The sequence below is a fragment of the Acanthopagrus latus genome, chromosome 20 (genome assembly GCF_904848185.1).
Source record: "Acanthopagrus latus isolate v.2019 chromosome 20, fAcaLat1.1, whole genome shotgun sequence".
Classification (NCBI taxonomy): domain Eukaryota; kingdom Metazoa; phylum Chordata; class Actinopteri; order Spariformes; family Sparidae; genus Acanthopagrus; species Acanthopagrus latus.
In genome coordinates this window covers 15,146,023-15,166,154 of record NC_051058.1, presented here as the reverse complement: position 1 = coordinate 15,166,154, position 20,132 = coordinate 15,146,023, and the positions used below count along the sequence as shown (strand labels likewise).

At 41.1% G+C, this 20,132-nt stretch overlaps 1 protein-coding gene across 3 annotated transcripts in view; it reads left to right on the top strand.

The window, feature by feature from the left end:
• LOC119010106 (disks large homolog 5-like) overlaps positions 1–18,484 on the top strand; it is a 34,241-nt gene extending 15,757 nt beyond the window's left edge. For 2 of the 3 annotated variants that reach the window (XM_037081981.1, XM_037081980.1), the window contains exons 9-34: positions 260–444; positions 547–672; positions 899–1,031; positions 1,136–1,260; positions 1,558–1,733; positions 1,835–1,938; positions 2,284–2,376; positions 3,548–4,510; positions 4,599–4,722; positions 5,748–5,892; positions 6,400–6,521; positions 7,282–7,362; positions 7,467–7,626; positions 7,881–7,958; positions 9,058–9,220; positions 9,306–9,439; positions 9,780–9,944; positions 10,031–10,214; positions 10,600–10,748; positions 11,075–11,245; positions 11,346–11,542; positions 12,256–12,399; positions 12,582–12,709; positions 12,939–13,048; positions 15,270–15,379; positions 17,636–18,484. In XM_037081981.1, coding sequence (XP_036937876.1) covers positions 260–444; positions 547–672; positions 899–1,031; positions 1,136–1,260; positions 1,558–1,733; positions 1,835–1,938; positions 2,284–2,376; positions 3,548–4,510; positions 4,599–4,722; positions 5,748–5,892; positions 6,400–6,521; positions 7,282–7,362; positions 7,467–7,626; positions 7,881–7,958; positions 9,058–9,220; positions 9,306–9,439; positions 9,780–9,944; positions 10,031–10,214; positions 10,600–10,748; positions 11,075–11,245; positions 11,346–11,542; positions 12,256–12,399; positions 12,582–12,709; positions 12,939–13,048; positions 15,270–15,379; positions 17,636–17,739 — 4,374 coding nt within the window. In that variant the 3' untranslated portion in view covers positions 17,740–18,484. The remainder of the gene's footprint in view (positions 1–259; positions 445–546; positions 673–898; positions 1,032–1,135; positions 1,261–1,557; positions 1,734–1,834; positions 1,939–2,283; positions 2,377–3,547; positions 4,511–4,598; positions 4,723–5,747; positions 5,893–6,399; positions 6,522–7,281; positions 7,363–7,466; positions 7,627–7,880; positions 7,959–9,057; positions 9,221–9,305; positions 9,440–9,779; positions 9,945–10,030; positions 10,215–10,599; positions 10,749–11,074; positions 11,246–11,345; positions 11,543–12,255; positions 12,400–12,581; positions 12,710–12,938; positions 13,049–15,269; positions 15,380–17,635) is intronic. The other variant, XM_037081982.1, reaches the window with a different exon arrangement.
• Positions 18,485–20,132: the final 1,648 nt, after the last annotated feature.

Sequence of the window (20,132 nt, the reverse complement as noted above, 5' to 3'; positions counted from 1 at the left end):
TTTGCTCCCTTAATGAAGTTACTGCGAACAACAAACACAAGGTCAAAAGAGAATTATACCCTTCATCTCATAAATTTATCCACCAAACACACCCTTAAGGGTCTCATAAATATCTTTTGAAGGGCAAAAAAACAAGTCAAATTGTCCTTTGGAAATGCCTCTACCATACTATCAAGCACAATATTAGATTAAAAGCGCCTTACTGCTCGCATCCTTCGTACCGGACTTCATCACCTTGCATTTCCCTCAACTCCCCCAGAAACAAGACTCTGCTACTTTGGACATGGAGCGAGCCAACAAGGAGATCGATATGCTGAGGAAGCAGTATGAGGCCATCTCTCAGGAGCTGAAGGAGGCCCTGCAAGAGGCCGAGGTGGCCAAATGTCGACGCGACTGGGCCTTTCAGGAGAGGGACAAGATAGTGGCAGAAAGGGAGAGCATACGGTAAGGAAATGTTAGATTTTCGTTGCATGTTTGTAAAGACAGATAAGAAAATAGATTTTACATTTTGTGTGACGTCTTGTGAAAAATGTGTGCATCTGTCAGCACGCTGTGTGACAACCTGAGGCGAGAGAGGGACAGAGCTGTGAGTGATCTGGCAGACGCTTTGAGAAATCTGGATGACACGAGGAAACAGAAGAACGACGCTGCACGGGAACTCAAAGAACTAAAGTGAGTCATTCCTTCACAAAACTTGGCAGGCTGATTCCATCTTCTGCACTATTTTTAGCTCTAAAACTAAAGTTTCTACTTGTGTCAGACTTGTTGTTTTGGGGAGATCCAGGATGACTTTGAACCAGATCTTTTGTGCCACCCAGTGGAGGAATTATGTTATTGACTGAGCAACGTTCAGATCACTTCTAAAGGTGAAGAGCTACATGTTTTGTGTTTCCTGCAGAGAAAAGATGGAGGACCAGTTAGAAAAGGAAGCAAGGTTTCGTCAGCTAATGGCTCACAGTTCACACGACTCAGCCATTGACACTGACTCAATGGAATGGGAGACGGAAGTTGTTGAATTTGAGAAGCACAGAGTAAGAACCACTGCTAAGCTTGTTATTCTCTTAAATACATATTCACTAATTTGCTTTTTGTTCCATCAAATTCACTCAATTTAACAATGTTTTGTCTTATCCAGGATATGGATTTGAAAGCACTGGGGTTTGATATCGCTGAAGGGGTAAATGATCCTTATTTACCAGGAGATTGTGGCATATTTGTCAGTAAGGTGGATAAAGGAAGTATTGCTGAGGGAAGACTAAGGTAAGAGTCTCATTACACTAGTTTTGATAGTGCTAGGTATGATCTGAATGATACTTGACATATTTTAACCCTTTTTAAAGAAATATGCCACAAATGCAGTGTGTTTGACTAAGGTGTTTTCTAAAGCTAGAAATGTTTCCTGATTTTAGATCAAGAAATAAGGTACCAGAAGACCAAAAAACTTCCCAATACTTTTCAATGCAAACACTAAGTCATTCAGTACATTTTATTGTGTCCCCATTTTCTTTTGGAGATTTTGATTTACTGAACCACCACGTCTCTGTTTTCTCTGCGCAGGGTGAACGATTGGTTGTTGAAGATTAATGACGTGGACCTGGCCAATAAGGACAGGAAACAGGTCATCAAAGCGGTGCTGAGCGGTGAGGGAGTGATCAATATGGTGGTGCGTAGAAGGAAGTCACTCGGAGGACGCATTATCACTCCGATCCAGATAAACCTGTCTGGACACAAAGGTCAGCCTCAAGCTCCAATTCAGAAATAAACATCTAACATTCCAGTGTACCAAATACAGTAGTTATTAATACATGTGTTTACTATTCCTGACTCTCCACAGACAGCGGCATAGGACTGGAGAGTGGAGTGTTTGTTGCAACTTTGGCTCCAGGCAGTCCAGCTGCCAGAGACTGCGCTCTTACTGTTGGGGACAGACTGTTAGCTGTGAGTATGCTGCCCAAAATGTTCTCAAAGATTATACTCATTTAATGCCAAGAGACAGCTGACATTGGCCTCTAGTGCCCTCTGCTGTACACTGTTGTGTTTAATCAAGGAACGACCTGGAGATCTCGAATATTTACCATATAGTAAGACTTTAAAGAGCACATTATGTTCTTATTTTAGGTATTTTACCATTTTTTTAAGATCTGGGTTTTGTCAGTGAATGCCAATCAAACTGCAACTGAATAGTTTCTGCTTATGCCAAATTAAGGCAAGTTAAATGTTCCCTCTCCTCCATCTATATGCCCACTTGAATTGGTTCTGACCTTGTGTTTTTGTCTGCTACAGATCAATGGGATTGCGCTTGATAACAAGTCACTCTCTGAATGTGAGTCTCTGCTGAGGAGCTGCCACGATTCTCTCAGCATCTCCCTCATGAAGGTGAAGTCCTCAGACTTACACACCCCACAGAAACTGTCTCAGACAGCTTGACTTACATGCAACCAATAAATGCCCTTTAGACATTGCATTGCTACTACTACTACTACTAGTTGGTAGTAGATACTTGAGTGTCATTGCAGCATCACTTTTGAAAATAACCTATAAATGTTATGTATGCAATAAATAGTCCCTAAAACTACTGGAGTGCTACAACATTGAAAGTTTTGCACAATAGACTGATATTGCACTGGGGTCAGGTAGTTGTTATGGTGAGGTTGGGTGAGTGGGAGTGTTATGGGTTCAGAAGTTTGACTACAGCTCCAGGGAAAAAGTTTTTTCTCAACCTGTTACCCCATGTGCAGATGTTTCTGAGCCTGCCTGAGGGGAGGGTCTCTCAGGACTAAAAAAATAGATATATAACAGTAGAGTAACAGTACTTTTTTACATGGACATCATTTAAACATTCTGATTGAAGATTTCAGGTTAGATATTACAATCTGGTGTTTACATGCAACAGCAAGTTTAATTGGAACAGCTGTGTGCGATCAAAAGTGATGTTACGCCATGCATTCCTCTTCCTCACTGGATATTTTATCTCTTCTGGAGCATGTTTGATCAGCTCGCTCCTGAAGGTGGATATCCATCCAAGTTCTCAAGAGTTTCTATTAAAAACAGACTCTCTGCAGTAGACCATCTCACCATCTTGGACAAGTATCAAGATGGTGGACATGTACAGAAAGAACACAGACATTTGCCAATTTTTATGAAAAGGTGTAAACTGCCACGGGAATATAGGGCTCCATATAAATCCAGCTAGTGGTTTGAAAGCAAATGTGTCCCTACACAGTGGTATAATAGTAGTCTTACTCCTGTATCTGCAACAACGCCGTAGACAACTTTCTTTGGGAAAGCGTTACTTCTAACTTCTTACTTTTTCCAACCTCTAGAGGCAACTACAAGTGATGTGAAAGACAAAAGGTACATTTTTGTGCCTAAAAGTCTCAGGAGAACTTTTATGTGAGGAGTGTCTTTTATCTTTTTGAAGTTCAGGTATCTCATGAATTCCTCCAGCTGCAAAACACTGAGGTTTTATTTGCAAAGAGGATCTCTGTATGCTATAAATAGATAGAATAAAATAAGTAATCATTTATTTGCCTCCCTTCCTCCACAGTTCCTCCCACAGAGCTGTTCTGGCCAGAGTTTATTCGAAGGAATGAGGGACTCAGAAAAGTTCCCTCGGCATCAGTCCTGTGACATCCACACCAGGAACTGCAGGAACTCCAAGCACAACTGCCCCAAACACAACTGTTCCACACAAACGGACACTTGCAGTTGTGACAGAGGGGATGAAGCGTGTAAGGATACAGGCGACTCTCTGGACGGCAGTGGCAGTAGTGCTCACCACAAGCCTTTCTCCAACAGCTCCCTACACTCCCGCTCCCTTTCCTCCTCGCACAGTCCTTCAGAGTCCCACCCAGACTTCTCCTACAGGAGGCATGACCTCCATCACCGCCCCTTCACTTTTACCCCTGTGCCCTCTGACTGCAGCTCACCGCAGACTCCCGTTGACCAAGTGCAGAGCTCCCCAGCGAAGCCCAGTGGCGGAACATGGCCTAAAGTCATAGCTGTAGCCTCTATTTCTGAGTTTGCCCAGCTGTCCATCTACAAAAAAGTCAAACAGAGAAAGTCCATCTTTGATGTGAACGCTTTCAGGAGGCCCGAGGCACCCCCAAAACTGGACTACATGTCTCTTTCTCAGATGCCCAAACATTCGCCACAGAGCTCCATGTCAGAATCGGCCCAGGCCCCTCCAACCCCACCAACCAGGAGCGACTCCTTTAGGTTCAAACACCGCCAGCAGAACAGCTCCGCATCAGACTCTACCATCACCACCGGCACTCCCCCGGCCTCCCCAGCCCAAGCCACAATCCCAATTGACGAAGGGGAAGCAGGGAACCAGCTTTATTACACTGACACTACTCCAGGAAAAACCAAAAGCAGCTCTGTAATTTCTGCTGAGGACGAGGGGAGTCGACGCCGGGCAGAGGAGCGGGGAAAGAGGAGATATCGTCCAAAATCTGCACCAGCACTGCGGCGGAATGTGACTCCATTACACATCCCTGTTCCCATGCAGGTAACTGAGATACTGTTCTTATCTGATCCACAATTCTTCATATGTGTGAGTTTGTGAGTGATATCAACTGTTTGATTGCTCCCTGCAGGTACAGAGTTTTTCTAATGACGAGCACTCCCCAGAGCCGATGGACATGTTACGCTTCTCTCCTATGAGAAGCAATCGGTACAGCATGCCCTTTGCACCCCCCAGTTACGGCAGCATCGCAGCACGTAAGTCATCTGAACAGCTTTATCTGTGTGGTTTTGCTTTTACATCCAGGAGTGATCTGATGATTTTTGGGCCAACGTCATCTGAATGCAATGTAGAAAAACAAGAAGACAGAGTCATCAAGGTTGAAAAACAAAAGGCGAGCTTTAACAAAATGAAAATGTCCAAAGAAACAAAAGGCAGAAAACAAAAATATTGCAGCTAACAGGAATCCAGTGCAAATAAAACAGCCCAGGGAGACATGAGGAACAAGGGCAGCATGATGAGTCACCAAAGAGTGAGGGAAAACACTGACTTTACACAGGGATAGTTTAACTAACAAAGTGCAAGTGTCAACAAAAACAAGGCTGGGAATAGGTCTAAGGCAGGAAGTGTAATGGAAAATATGACACATGAGGGGTGAACCCACAAAATAAAACAAGAACTTACTGAACTAAAATAAAACATCCGACAAATCTGGTCTACAGAGTCACCATTGTCATCTCTGTGCTCTGACGTAGAATTTATTAAACTGCTATTTATTTCAGTAGTGTTTTCTGTAACCTCCTTTAGCCCTTTTCTTCAGTAAAGCTTGTTTCCTTCATGTAATAAACAACCATGCGTGTGTGCTGAGTGTGCTGTGCAGGAGTGTGTGGTCAAGCGAGAGGGAGGTGAATTTGAGAGAAGCAGAGGGGAAAAGGTTAGGAGTTTGAATATGTTGTCAGTCCAGCAGTTATGTACACCACAGATCACAGTGTGTCACTGAGTAAATGCAGCAGCTACTCAAGAGTCAAGAAAAGTCTTCCCTGTTGTTTTCCAACTGTTGAAAAAGTGAAAGGAATAAGCCCTGGTAATAACTGATAACAACTGATTAGTCTTGTGATATGATGTTGCCTGAATAATTACTTTTTTTGGCAAATGAAACAGGAAATGCACTCTTGAATTTGTTGCTGGAAAAGAAGTAAATGGGAGACTGAGCAAATATTCATACTGTGTCTCTTTGAGCCTGATATCATCGCTGATCGCGTTCCTGTGCATGTTCCTCCAGACCCAGCACAGCGAGGTCTGGCCCCGTGTCCTGCTGTGACGGCTGTGATGAGGAACCCGGTGTACACCGCCTGGAGCCATGAGATCCAGAGCAACAACTGTCCTCCAGCTCCCAGCTCAGGCATCCACCCACATTCACACGCAAGGTGTTAACATCTGCCAGTGTATTCATTATGTAGACTCTTCCCCCCCCCCCCAATATTCACATCATAGACGGAGAAGCACAGGTGTTACTAACGATATTAATGATGGTTTGCTTATTATGGTCTGATTAGTATCACTGTAAACTGAATATCTTTGATTTCTGGACTGTTGGTTGGTCAAAACAGGACATTTTGAGGACCCCACCTTGTGCTCCGGGAACATGTGATAGAGATTTTTTTACGATTTGTTTGGACATTTTATGGTTTTAACAATGACTCTTTTGATGATTTGATACTGGAAGTAGTCATTAGTTGCAGCTTTAGTATTATTCTTCCTGTTCAACTTTGTTTAAATGAAACCCTGTGATAGCGCATTTAAGATACAAAGCAACAGTGTTTTCTCTGCCCCAGATCTCACGAACAGATGGCTTGTAGCAAATAATATCTTGCTCTGGGGTGAATAATTGACCACGGGGGGACTTACTAAGGCCTTTTTTCCTCCACTTTTAGCCCCCAGCATCAAGGTCACCTCAGCCTGGACCTCAGCCACAAGCACACTGGAGACTTGACGGAGACGAGCTGCAGCCAACCACAGCACAGCACCAACTCCCTGCCCTCCAGCGCCAGACTGGGTATGTATGGAGTCCTAGTTTTAGACAAATGATAACTTGTAAATGATCCAATTATTCTCAATTCAAGTCATCCAAATTATGAAAGGGTATTTCCTTTTTTTTCACAGTATCGAACCTTTCACAGTTCGACAGTTTTTGGTTGGATTACCTGTGTATGTTTTGAACTATCAAAAACAATGTCAAAAACAACAGTCTTCTCTCAGAACAGTTGAACCTGATGATTTAAAAAGTAGTAATTGACTTGAACATTATTTCTGAAAACTCAAGTAGCTCAAGGTTTCATACCACACCTGAATCTCCCATGAATGCTCATGTGTGAATGCTAGAGCTGCATTGTGGGTAATGTAGGCACCATGTTTTGAGAGGGAAGAAGAATACCTATAATAAAAATGAATCAATTTCTGTAATTTTGATTGTTCAGTGTGAGTCCATAGTGATTACAGGAGTGCAGCATCAGATGGAACTACACAACACGTCAGGCATCAGTGAAGCAGTAGCATTATTAGATTATCACAGAGCAAAGGCCACAAATTTAATGATTGTTTGGACCGTCATCTAGCAAGTAAATTGACCAGGAGATGCTGCACTGTCTGTCTCAATCAGCTCAGGAGATGACAGTGACTGATAGGCCACATCATACATTATTATCGTAGCAATTCATTGGAGCAGTCTATCTCACCATCTTCACTAAGCAGTTTCCTGGGGAAAACACTATCTGCTTGATTTTACCATTTTAATAAACTCTGTTTGTGGTCCATAGGTTCCTCCACTTTACAGTTTAGAGCAGAGCGCATTAAGATCCCTCCAACTCGTTATCCCCGCTCCTCTGGATCTGACAGAGGTACTGTTACATTTTATAGCTACACTGTCTGATAGCAAGTTGCAGCAGTAAGCAGCAAGCCTGATTTTTTTTTTTTTTTTTACCTTTCTCTTCTGCAACTCCAGGCTCCCTCTCACATTCAGAGTGCAGCAGCCCGACACCTCCAATGTCCCCCGTCAACCTGGAGACATCATCTTTCACCAGCAGCCAATCGCAGAGCTCCATATCCCCCCAGCCCAGGATATCAGTCAGCCCCGCTCCAGTTGGTGACAGGCGGAAGGATGGGTAGGCCAGCCCGTCGTCCGGGTCATTATGCTGCCATCATTCAGCTGAACATGACGTGTTTTCCACCATTTGTCTGTACTTCTGTCTCCGTCATTGTGATTAAGTGCTTGTAAAGAAGTAAACAAAGCTGTGAGCCTCCATCTTACATATCATTAGAACGACAAGTCTCCATCTATCATTTGATTCCCATCTCTTTGTTCATTATAACCTGAAATGGTCATTCTCTTTCTTCCCTCTCTCCATCTCCTTCTCAGATTTGTCTCTTATAACACTCCCTCTGTCAGACTTCCACTGGCAGTTAAACCAAAGTTCTTCTCTTTAAGAAGCTTGAGGTTTGTCCCATGCTGCTTGGAGCACATACAGCATCTGCAAGACTGTCAGAGCACAGATCTCAAGACCTTTCTGTGTGCACACTGCAGATATGAATGCTGTCAGCATCTTTACTTGACTGTTTTATTTAGTGAGAATGCTGTTAAGTTTTGGTTGACTGCATGACTATTGGGTGGCTTCTGAAATGCACTTGGCACGTCCCACACAGCTCCCATATCCTCTTGTTGAATTTTTTTTAATGGAGATGTGAAGTAGGCTCAACATGCAAACATGTCCGGAAGCAAATTTTTTTATGTAAAGGTGCCCTATGTAGCTTTTGAGTAACATTGTGATGTTCTTGTTGGTTCTTTTTAAAGCAGGCTTATATAGCTATATTGCATGAGATATGGTCCATCAGTCTGCTATTTTCTTTATTGTAATAACCTACAAACAGATAATTGAATTACAAGATAGCACGACTGGGAGGCTGTTCATATTCTGCTTGAAAACGGTAAAGGACAAACAAGGCTAATTAGATAACTGAACTTTGTGAGTTGTAAACAGCTTATTTTGAACACAGCATACCTTCTACATGCAAGTAGCTTCTAATGAGTGTTGAGTGTTCACAGATCGTTTTTATTATTAGAGCCTACACCAAGCGTGACTGGCTAGAAAGAGGTTAGAGACATGAGACGAAGGATCCATATTGTTTTGCTATCTACATTATGTCAAATGTAAAACCATCAAATTATCATACAGCCATGGCAATTTTGATCATACATTGTTCAGAGGGCAACACCGATCAATTATCAAGTAAGATTTCTAAACAAGTTCAAAAGTAACAAGAAAAATTGTGATTGCAATGTGAATCAATCAAACAGTCTTTAGTCAGGATTGATTTGTTCATCAATGACGTCAGCCCTGAGTTATGTCAGTATCCCAGCTCTTCTTTAGCCTGAAAACTAGAGGGGCATCTTTGCTTTAATGAAATTGTGAAGCAAGTCACAGCACAGAGAGCTACATTACATCTTAGGCAAAAGTTTTTATTGCATGTTGCATCCTCTTCATTGTTTCCCACAAATGGAAGAACATTACAAAATGTTCATCTCTTTCTCCCTTCAGGCCGTACTTGGAGGAGCCACGAAATGTGACTGTGCAGAAAGGAGCAGAACCACTGGGGATCTCCATTGTGAGCGGAGAGAACGGAGGAGTATTCGTGTCAAAAGTTACAGCAGGCAGCATCGCACACCAAGCCCGTTTAGAGTATGGGGACCAACTCCTCGAGGTACAGCAGCCATCACACTTCAACTAAATGTCTCTGTGTGGTTCACGGTTTCTCTCTGTATCTAATGACTCACTGCTGTTTACAGTTTAATGGAATCAACCTTCGCAATGCCAACGAGCAGCAGGCGCGGCTAGTGATCGGGCAGCAGTGTGACACGGTCACCATTTTGGCTCAGTATAATCCTCACATGTTTCAGCTGGGCAACCACTCTCGTTCAGGGTAAGAGGGAAGGGAATAAAGACCCCAAACAACACCTTAACAACAACTTTAATGGCTTGGCGTCATGAATGTTTGGTTATCTTATGAAATGGTCTCAGTGTAATGTGACAATTATTGAAAGCGTTATCTACTTGAATATCATTACATAACCCACTGATTTTGTAGAGTTAATACACAAAACACCACAATTTCCTGAAGGTATTCCACAACTTTTGTATCCTTATTTGAATCCCTGTTTGTTGTGAAATTGACATTATTTCTTAAACTAGATGAAAAGTTTCATTTTCAGTAATTTAGCAAAGAATTAAAAAGATTTTGGCTCCTTTCATGTTGTCCTTAGTTCTCGCATGGAGTCCATCAGCAACCAGCCGACGCCCCACGACAGTGGAGCCACCACCCCGGACAATCATTCCACTGTGGATACGCTGAGTGAGCAGGACGAGGGCACCATGACGCCGCCATCTAAACAGACGACTCCTGCCACCAGCCCTCACAATTCCTTCAGGTAGGACTGCAACAGCACTCCATACAGCTCTTTGTATGTTATGAACAGACAAATTCAAAGCCTGACTGTGTGTTTTTTTTCCTCAGGCTTCCTGGTTCAAGCGTGCGGCGGGCTGCAGAGCCTCGGCTGGTGAGGCTGAAAAGGATCCAGGGGGAGCTGGGAGTTCAGATCTGTGGAGGAAACCTTTACGGCATCTTTGTTGAGAGTCTGGATGATGACAGTCCTGCTAGGAGTCCTGATGGCCTGCTGCCTGGAGACTTGATACTGGAGGTACCGGCAGTGTTTAGCAATCATTTTAATTAACTATTGATGCTGTGTGAACAATTAAAGACTTACTAGTGTCAGTATTGGAACAATGACCTCTGCAGGTCTTCTGTATGTCTGTGCTTCATCCAGTCAATCACTTCATCTTCCTAAATTACACTAGTGACAAAAGATAAGTCATCATAATTTTATGAGACTGAAGGAAATCTTTCTATAGTGAGACATTCAAGGACTGCTCCATTTTAGCAGATTTGGTTGCATATAGGCGGATAAAGTAGTTTTTATTTGTGCATTGTTTGGTTTGCTTTTACTGGAAATGATGAGTCATTCTGTGTTGGCAGCTGAGCTCAGTGTCCTTTTTATCAGGCAAGTAATTGATGTTTTCAAACAGTACAATGGCATCAGCATGAAGAACAAAACGAAAGAAGAGGCTTACCTGGAAATGTTGAAACCAGCTGAAACAATCACATTCAAGGTCCAGAACTGCGTGGAAGACCTCTCTGCGATCAAAGAGTCCTGTGGAGATGGATTTTACATAAGGTACATCAAGTTTTCATCAAGCAATCCAATTCGGCTTCAGTTGTTTGATTTCACATATATTAACGCAAATCAATTCCCTTTGTAAAAATATGTTTATGTGAAGTTTAAGAGGCATAACAAAACAGGCTTCAAGATACTCATACCACATTTTTGATTTTGTGTTTTTGGTCGGGACTGAATCTATGAAGGTGTCAAGTCTTAAACACAGAATCTGTCTTGCAGTCTATTTAATCTTCTGTCGAGGTGTCTCTCAGGCTGTTATGTCCTTGTTGAAAGGTCAGACGACTGCATCCATCATAAAGGCTTCATTGTTCATCTCTTGTCAGAGCACTTTATGAGAGGGTGGCAGAAGTGGAGCAGGAACTGAGCTTTAACAAAGATGACATCCTGTATGTTGAAGACACATTACCAAATGGCAATTTTGGCTACTGGATGGCCTGGCAACTCGACGAGAATGCACAGAAGCTTGGGAAAGGGCAGATTCCAAGTAAATACATGTAAGTTCAGGAGAGGTCATCTAGTCCTTTGTAGTTATCTTAAGTGTAGAACATGAGTGTTTTTGCATTTTATGTAAATGTGCTGCTGTGTCTCCATTAGGATGGACCAGGAGTTCTACAGGAGACACGGCATGGCCGACATGAAAGACGATAACGGCACCAACAAGGCTCTGTCTGCTGCTGCACGGAGATCCTTCTTCCGCCGGAGGCTGAAGCACAAACGCAGTGGGTCCAAAGACGGGAAGGACCTGATGGCTCTGGATGCCATAAGCACAGATTCTTTACCCATCACAGAGGGTGAGGAATCATCTACAGATGCAGCTTTAACAATTAATGGTGGTGGATTCTAGATTTCCACTCGTAGTACCTGAAACTTTTAATCTTAGTCTTCTGCCCGGTGTTATCTGCATTCCCCTCGTGGTCTCAAGACCAGAATGGATTAAGCAAATTAGTCCACTGATGATGGAAAAAGTGAGGTCTGTTTTCACCCCAGCAGATTTTGGATAAAGTAAACTCCAGCAAATACTCAACCAGCCACAAAATGGTCAGCACTGCAAGCCCCACACCCAAAGTTCCTATAATTCGGAAGGTACCTCCCTCAAACAATATCCCCAAAACCTAATTGAGACTCTGGTCCCTGCAGTAGTATGAAGTATGGTTGATTGTTGAGTCTTACTCTTAAGTACATGGCTTCATTAGATATATAGTTTTCCCTACTTGTTTATCTCAGTGTAAGCACAGTACATTAACATCTGCATGTTTCAGTAATCAGGCTCCTGTCGTAACAAGATAAAAATATCTCTCTGAGGAAAGCAAATGTACTGTATAATGACTGAACCTCAAATTAGTGGTGTTCACATCCATCAGGCAGCTCTCCCAGGTATAAAAGTGTGGCCACAAAGCAAGGGGGTGCTATAAAAAGCATGCAGGCTCGACAGAACCTTTTGCTGTGATACATAAATTCATAACGGTGGTTACTAAAGAGCAGCTGTTCTGTATCTCCACCTCAGATGGAGTGAGCCTGATGTACCAGCGGGTTCAGAGGGTGGAGTGCTCGTCCCCCAGACCAGTACTGGTCTTGGGTCCATTAGTGGAGGCCTGTAAAGACATGTTGGTGAAGGAGACTCCTGCTGAATTCTGTCGCTGTCTGCCTGGTGAGCTCATACACAGAGATTGTGTGTATTACTAGTTTATCTATTCATGAAGGTCTTGTTTGTATCATTGGTGACATGCTGTAAAGTGTCAGTAAGAGCTTCGCAGGAAGATTAAAGATTAGATGATGACATTACTTTTAAAATTAGAGGGAGTGAAATAAGTGTGAATTTTTAAATTACAGAGATCATGAAGGCATCGCAGCAAGCGATAGAGCGAGGAGTGAAGGATTGTGTGTTCATCGACTACAAGCGGAGGAGCGGCCATTTTGATGTGACAACTGTTGCATCCATAAAAGAGATCACAGAGAAGGTAACTTCGTCTCTCTAAGGACGAGAAGATCGAGAGCATTTGGAAATAATATCATCAGATGTGGTTGAACTGGCAGCCAGGCCTGAGTTCAATTAATCCAAAATGCAGCTTAATGTTAGATGTTAATTGAGAGAAACATATTTACCATTTAGCAATATTTTCTGCAACATTCTGCTTTGAATCATCCCCCATTTCTCATGCAGTCTTTTGCTGTCATTTTCTCTCATAGGACTGTCACTGTTTACTTGACATTGCTCCTCACGCCATTGAACGTCTTCACAGCGTTCACATCTACCCAATCGTCATATTCATTCGCTACAAAAATGCCAAGCAGATAAAGTGAGTAATCCCATGCTTGTTTTCTTTTTCTTTTTTTCTTTTGTTTTGTTTCAGAATTTTTTGGTTTCTTGCCTGAAAACATGTCAAGTGTATATCATGCACACTTTGCGTTGTGGTGGCAGTGCAGTTTACTAAACGTCACCCTAAGTTCAGAGCCTTCACTGACACATTTTGATTCTGGAGGCTTCTTATGAGAATATCATGTTTGGGGAAAAAATGTGATTTTTACAGAAGCTTGGGCACAAAATATTATTTTCCCACAAAAGTATTATTTCCCATAAGTCAACAACAAACACTTACTATGATTTAACTGACAGCCAATGCCAATACCCATGTTTCTGCTATTACTATATTATTGTGGACAAACAAATTCACAGTAACGACATCAAGTGCCTGTCAACATGCCTTCTGAAATTTGACGATTTCAGCCCCTGGCCAGTCGATCGGCGCCTCTCTGATTGTAAACAACGTAACTGAACTGTTTTCAGTACATCTTTACATCTTTGAAAGAGCACAGATTTATGAAACAGCCCTACTCGACATGAAAAAGGTTCTTGTCTTTGAAACGTAGCTGCTTCTAAAGCATTTTTAGCCAGCTAATTTTTCAGCACTTCTATAGTATGGCAGGGTTTTCAAAAGGCAGATACCAGGTACAGGCCCTGTATCAATGTTAGGAGATGGATGTTAGGATGACTCAGCGTCTTGTTTCTCTAAAAAAACAAAAAAACAAAAGCTCTCGTCTGTGATGATGCCAGTTCTCCTTCCCAGAAATATAATTTTTCCTCATAATTTCTCCCGAGCGAGACAGACTCTCAGGAAACTGTCATCTGCGGAAGTCTTGCTGCTTTCATAATCATATTCATCCTGCAGACACAACAAAAACTAATTGACCAACCTGATTTGATCCCAGTGTCAATAGTTCAGAAACCACATCCTCTCCCTCCCACCACCTGCCGGGTTTTTGATAGGATGACTGTGATATTTCAAAGATCCCTCCTCTTTTTTTTTATTTCTAATCGCTTGGGAAGATTAAATCTGCTGAACCCTCAGCATGGTACACACATAAAGACACACTCAGGTCTGGCAGAAACAGGCTTTCTCTGCCACACACGTACACACACACACACACACACACCCACACCCACAAATCTATGAAGTGGTGCAGCAGGCAAACATGGTGGAGATTGATTCCTGCTAAGCCTCCGCTGTCATCAGCTGAGTGCCAGCTGTCCAGGGAGCAGCTCGCGGGGGCCTGTGGCTCCGGTTCGTGGTGTGGGTGGCTAAAACATTCACTTACCCCACCGGCCACAGCCGCCTCGTACACACAAGCACACACACCTCCCACTGCCTGCACCGACTGACAGGAGCTCGAGCTTTTTTCTTTGATTCCTTTATCCTCTGGGAGGCATCAGCAGACCAATATGTTGACTGCATGCTGAGTGCCAGGGAGAGACGGGAGTGTGATTCTAGGTTAGGTCAGAGGCTCCCAGTGGATGAAGACTGAGGACCGACTAGTCACGTGACTCATTCTTAAGACTGTGTGCAGATATGGAGTGAAGCAGTGGGCTGGAAGGGTTTGCAGTAGATAGATCTCATAAAACCTCTTTAACTGTGTGTTTAGGATTGATTATAGAAACTAGAGATTTTGCTGTATCATGCATATTAAAAAGTCCCTTTTTATTGCAGCACATCTGCTGACAGTGTTACATCTTTCTGAGTTGGATTTAGGGGATTTTAGATTAAGTTCAGGCGTTTATTTGACTGGATTAGCCAAAAACAGACATTCCCATCTGGTTTTTCTCAAGAGAATTTCCAGAAAATGTAATTTTTTATTAACAGGCTTAAAATCAAGCAGTCAAATCTATACTACAGTTTGTTTACTTTGTGTTTGTTGTCTCTTATTTTGTAGCCATAACTGAGTAGTTGATGGGAATTTTTGTAGCCAATAAAGATATCCAGTCACAGGACAATAAAAGACCCTAATGGAAAAACATAAAACAAGAGAGAACAGCTTTAAAACAATATGACAATTGAGAGGTCGTAACTGTTTTAATGATGTGTGTACATTCTGTGTAATCTCTATATCTGATCTGAAGATCTCTGTAATGATTTGCTGTGTTTGACAAACTGGGATGTCGCACATTGTTTTGATTCAGTGTGTGTGTGTGTGTGTGAGGTGAGATTCTCAATGCTGCTGCTGCTGCTGCTGTTGTGTCCTCAGAGAGCAGAAGGATCCTCTGTACCTGCGGGATAAACTCTCACAGAAACATTCCAAGGAGCAGTTTGAGGCGGCGCAGAAAATAGAGCAGGAGTACAGCCGCTTCTTCACAGGTTGGTGGAAATGACTTGTTTTTCTGTGATGTACTGAAGATAGCGTGGATACACAAATCACAGTAATAATTATGGTTATTTTAAGGCATCATTTCTCTGTTAACATACTGAATGAGGCCCTTTTGTGTTACTGCATGGCCGAACATTTAAAAGGTCAGTTCAGCTGAATTATAAAAAACATATCCCCTACCTCACGTTGGTTTAATCTGCTGAAGATTTTAAGATCAGCTTCCTCTGCCTCAATGCAGTGGAGGCTTTTAGTGAACAATGTATTGAATTAATTACATTGCAGAAAATAAAGCAGCAGAGCTCCACTTATCCAGATTAATCCAGGGATGTCACCGTGGACTGTCCTCAGTGTAGGCTGTTGATATTTCTACTGTAAGTAAATGATCAGACAGAAGATTCAGTGTATGATTTTGGTTTATTGTGGTCACTTACTCCTGGCCTAGACCTGTTTGGTCTTTAGCTGTAACAAAATTCAGGGAATGAACGACAACTTTCTGTCTCTGATGCTTCACCGGCCCATGAAACAAGGACTTTTTCACTGAAATATCTACACCCGGCCTCGTTTCAGTCTAGTTGAGTTTCTCAAATGTAATTTCAAGAATACTTTCACCATAAATAATGGAAGGAGGACAAATATCCCCACTGTGTTGGGCTGAAAGCCTAAAATCTAATATGACCTAAATGATCAGTCATAAGTTGTATTTTAGGTGAACTGGACCTTTTTTAAGGCAGAATATATTGCATATCAAGGGTCTTTTGTGCCAAATAGTAAAATAAAGTAGGGTACCCATCTAGACTACCCAGTTACAAGAAGTCTTGGTAACAAGTGTAATATGTAGATATGGTCTAGTTTATCCAATGTGAGTCTGGAGGTCGTCTGAGGTTTTTAGAGCACAATATCTTCAGTTAAAGTTTTGGTATCTGGAGCAGCAGCCAGTCCGAGACACCCAACTGTCAGGCTGATTAATGACTCTATAAAGGGAGGCGATTTATGTGGAAGGGCTTTTGAAAATGAACACATACCGCCACTGATCCCTTCTAACAGGGAAGAGGTGGCCGGCCAACTTCTGCACACGAGCCCCGACGATGAGAACTGTAATTATGAGCAGTCATCAATCTGAGTGTCTGGTGGCAGAGTTCATGAATGGATTTACAGTCCTGTTTGTCCATGAGTGTATTTATAGCTCTGAAATACCGAGATGATCGACAGAAAGCAGAACGAAGAAGTTGCACTGGCTTCTGGGAACTTGTGCAGATTTATCTACGACTGCTTTTCTGATCATAGATGAGTTGTAAGTCACTGTTTCAAGCAAAACACCAAATATTATTTCTTTCAAGCCTGAATCCGAGAAGCAGGATGCTTCCTTTCTTCTCTTGTGTGTTAGTGGCATTAAATTTATAACTTGTGAACTGTGTTAATAACGACTATAACAATAACTAACAATCAACAATGACAACAATAACAACTACACCCGTAACAGCAAAAGCAAGACCTGCAACAATAACAAAAAACAATAACATCAACAACCTTGTTTTGCAAAAAACAAAGTATATAGATTAAACGTCTAGTCTTTATCTTATATTTAATTGAATAAAGAAAAAAAAAAAAGAAAAAAAATTGCAAATCATTTGTTCTTTTACAACACCAGGGCTGCATTGCGAAACAGGTGCAAACAGGTGTAAAGGTGCAGCAGAGTTTTAGGGTCCTAGTGACAGCCGCATCACCCATGCCCACTGTCGCCATGGCAACATTTATATCTCTACACAGTGTCACAACTTTTTTTGAAATCTGGGTCATAGATCTATGTTCTCAGTCACTTCTCCTTTCTTTGTCTCATTCAATAGTGAAGTAAGTGTATTTGGGTTTCGGACCATTGGTCGGATAGACGAGCCCTGTCTAAAACAAATTATGTTGGACATTTTTTGGTATTTGTCACATTTTATGTATTTGATGATTAAAGAAGAACTCCAATAATTTACTGAAAAGTCTGTTTACAGGTCTTGTGGAGTTCTGACAAGGAAGAATAATGCTTTTAATAATAAAAAAAGACGATGTCTCCGATTCTCTTGCATCATTTTGATCCTTTTCAAATCATCCATCTTGTGTCTCTATCTTTTTAATGCTTTTCACACTCAAAATAATAATTTGCATTTTGCAGCTCTGAGATTCTTGTTGCAGCCAGATCTGACATAAATATTGAACATTCCTCTTGTAAATATTCCTCCCACACCCTCACTCTGTTGCAGGCGTCGTCCAGGCCGGCAGCGTCTCCTACATTTGCACTCAGATCATGACCATCGTGGAGCAGGAGCAGAGTAAAGTACTGTGGATTCCAGATGGAGCACCATAGAAACGTCTCCTCTCAGCACACGTCAAGATTTTTTTTTTTTTTTGTATTATTATTATTACGGGACACAGAATGGGTACATCTAACAGACATCATGGTTAACTCCACTGCTTCCTCACAAATAGCAATATCAGCACTGATGATGATCATGTAATATTCCCACTGCAATAGTGATGTACTGTACTACAGATAGATTTGTTTACACTAGTATTTAATACTTGAATGTTTTAATTCCCCTCATTTCTAGTAGCACTCCTTTAATCCCACTCTGTCCTGCAAACATGTCGGACCACATTGATGCAAGCTGAAGACTTTATTCTTGAAGTGAAGATATAGTGGACCACCGTGTTCCCTTCTCTATATTTATACTTATTTTTCCTGCCATTTAATTTATCTAATCAAATCAAAGATGTTGGTTATGAACCTTTTGTTATACAAATGTAGTTGTCTAGTTAATAGGAAGGATGATATTTTCCAATTAATGTTCTTATTTATAGAGCGGTCGGGGCAAAGTTGCTTCCTACCTTCACGTTATGTTGCAGTCTTCTGTTTTTTTTTTTTAATTTCTGTTTTTCTGTTGACATCATTTCACTGCTCAAAAATAATTTGTGCCAAGCTGAAAAATATTTGCTAATCACTATTCATTCTTTCATTCTTTACGGAAGCTCGGAGATAGAAATTAGTAATTCAAATCCATTCCCAAGTCCAATCATTGTTTTTTTCTCTCCTGATATTATGACTTAAAACCAAGGATAATATTTTAAGTTTTTTTTTTTTTTTTTTTTTTGAAATATTTTAAAAAAAAAAAAAAAAAAAAAAAAAGGTTTTGCCCAGATAATTTAAGTTCCTCATTCTTTTTCTTATTAGTTTTAAAATCTGTTAAATGGATGGGAAAAAAAATCCAGGTAAATATTTGAAATTCCTTTTTTAATTTTTTTTTTTTTTTTTTTTTTCAAATCTGTGATGCAGGTGAAAACATTTTTTTTTCCAGGATAATATTTTAAGTCCCCTACCTTTTTTGTTTGTTTGTTTGATTTTAAATTTTCTTTTTTAAATCTGTGTAACAGTTTAAAACAAGTTTTGAAGGTAAAACCTACATTTTTTTTGTAACTTTTCATGACATTGATGGGGAAAGAAAATGACATTTTTTTCCTCAATTCTTTTATTTTGAAATTCATTTTAAATTTGAAAAAACTTCCTGTCAAAGCGTTTTATTTATTTTTTCTATTATTATTTTCTTAAGTCATTAACCCCGGAGAGAAAACTGTTTAGATGTGTCTTAAAAAACGTGGACCATCAGGATTTCTGTTCTCCTTTGCCTCTCTGGGCTTCCGTAGTTCATGGATTCTTTAACACTCCATCTTCCAGTACGAATCATCAGCAGGTGTGTTTGTCTCAGCGCAGTTTGTGCCAGTTTGTGTGTTCTACTGGTTTTGCCAATACTTGTTTGTCTCTGTCAAGACTTTTAAGAAGGGATACGTCATTTCTAATTCTGTCAACTTGACACTTCCACACACACACGCACACACACACACCTCTTGGATTTTTCAGTAGATCACGTTGTCAACATTTCACGCTCGAGTTGGATGAAACACTTTAGGTCAGGTTTTCTCTTAATGAAGGTTTAATATTTCTATAAAATATTAAAAACAGATTCTGTTACTTGAATGAAGGCTGTCTGTGTTTTCCATTGAAATATACATTGACTCGTGATTGTCTGATACAAAGCTGTGCCTCAATGATCAATACACTTTTCCTCCACCAGGGGGCGGAGCTACCAGCCACTGAAGGTGAGAAATGAGATGTCTTTATCACTTTGTCATAGCTGCATGATTCAGAAAGGAAACCGAGTTATTGTCTTGTTGACAACTTCCCAGTAAACGTATAATATCAGACAATTTATATTCCAATCAGGTGGACAGCTGTGATGTTGTAAAAGCTGATATATGCTGTAGATGTTGCTGCTGTTGAGTATTAAGTTCATATTTTAAGAGGATTGGGTTTTTTTTTAAACCCAGAACACAGACGTTATGAAAACGTTAATTTTCTTGTATAACAGTAAAAAATAGAGGTCTACATGTGTTTTCTTTTATAACCAACTGCCTTTAATGTATCTCCCATAATTTAGATATATAAAACCCCACACTTTACCCTGTAATAAAACACAACCTGAGGGGAAAACTGAGTGTGAAGTTTTGAGTGATTTTTTTTTTCTTCCGGATGTTATTTGTTGAAAGATAAAAACGTGTCTCGACACAAGCGATAGTTTCGAAGTAAGACGTCCGTAACCACAAAGTTAGAGTCATCAAAAATTGACGAGGCGCTCACTATAAATAACCAGACATCCAGATAAGCATCGACGTCTGCCATCGATGGCTCCTCCCCCGCTACCTGTA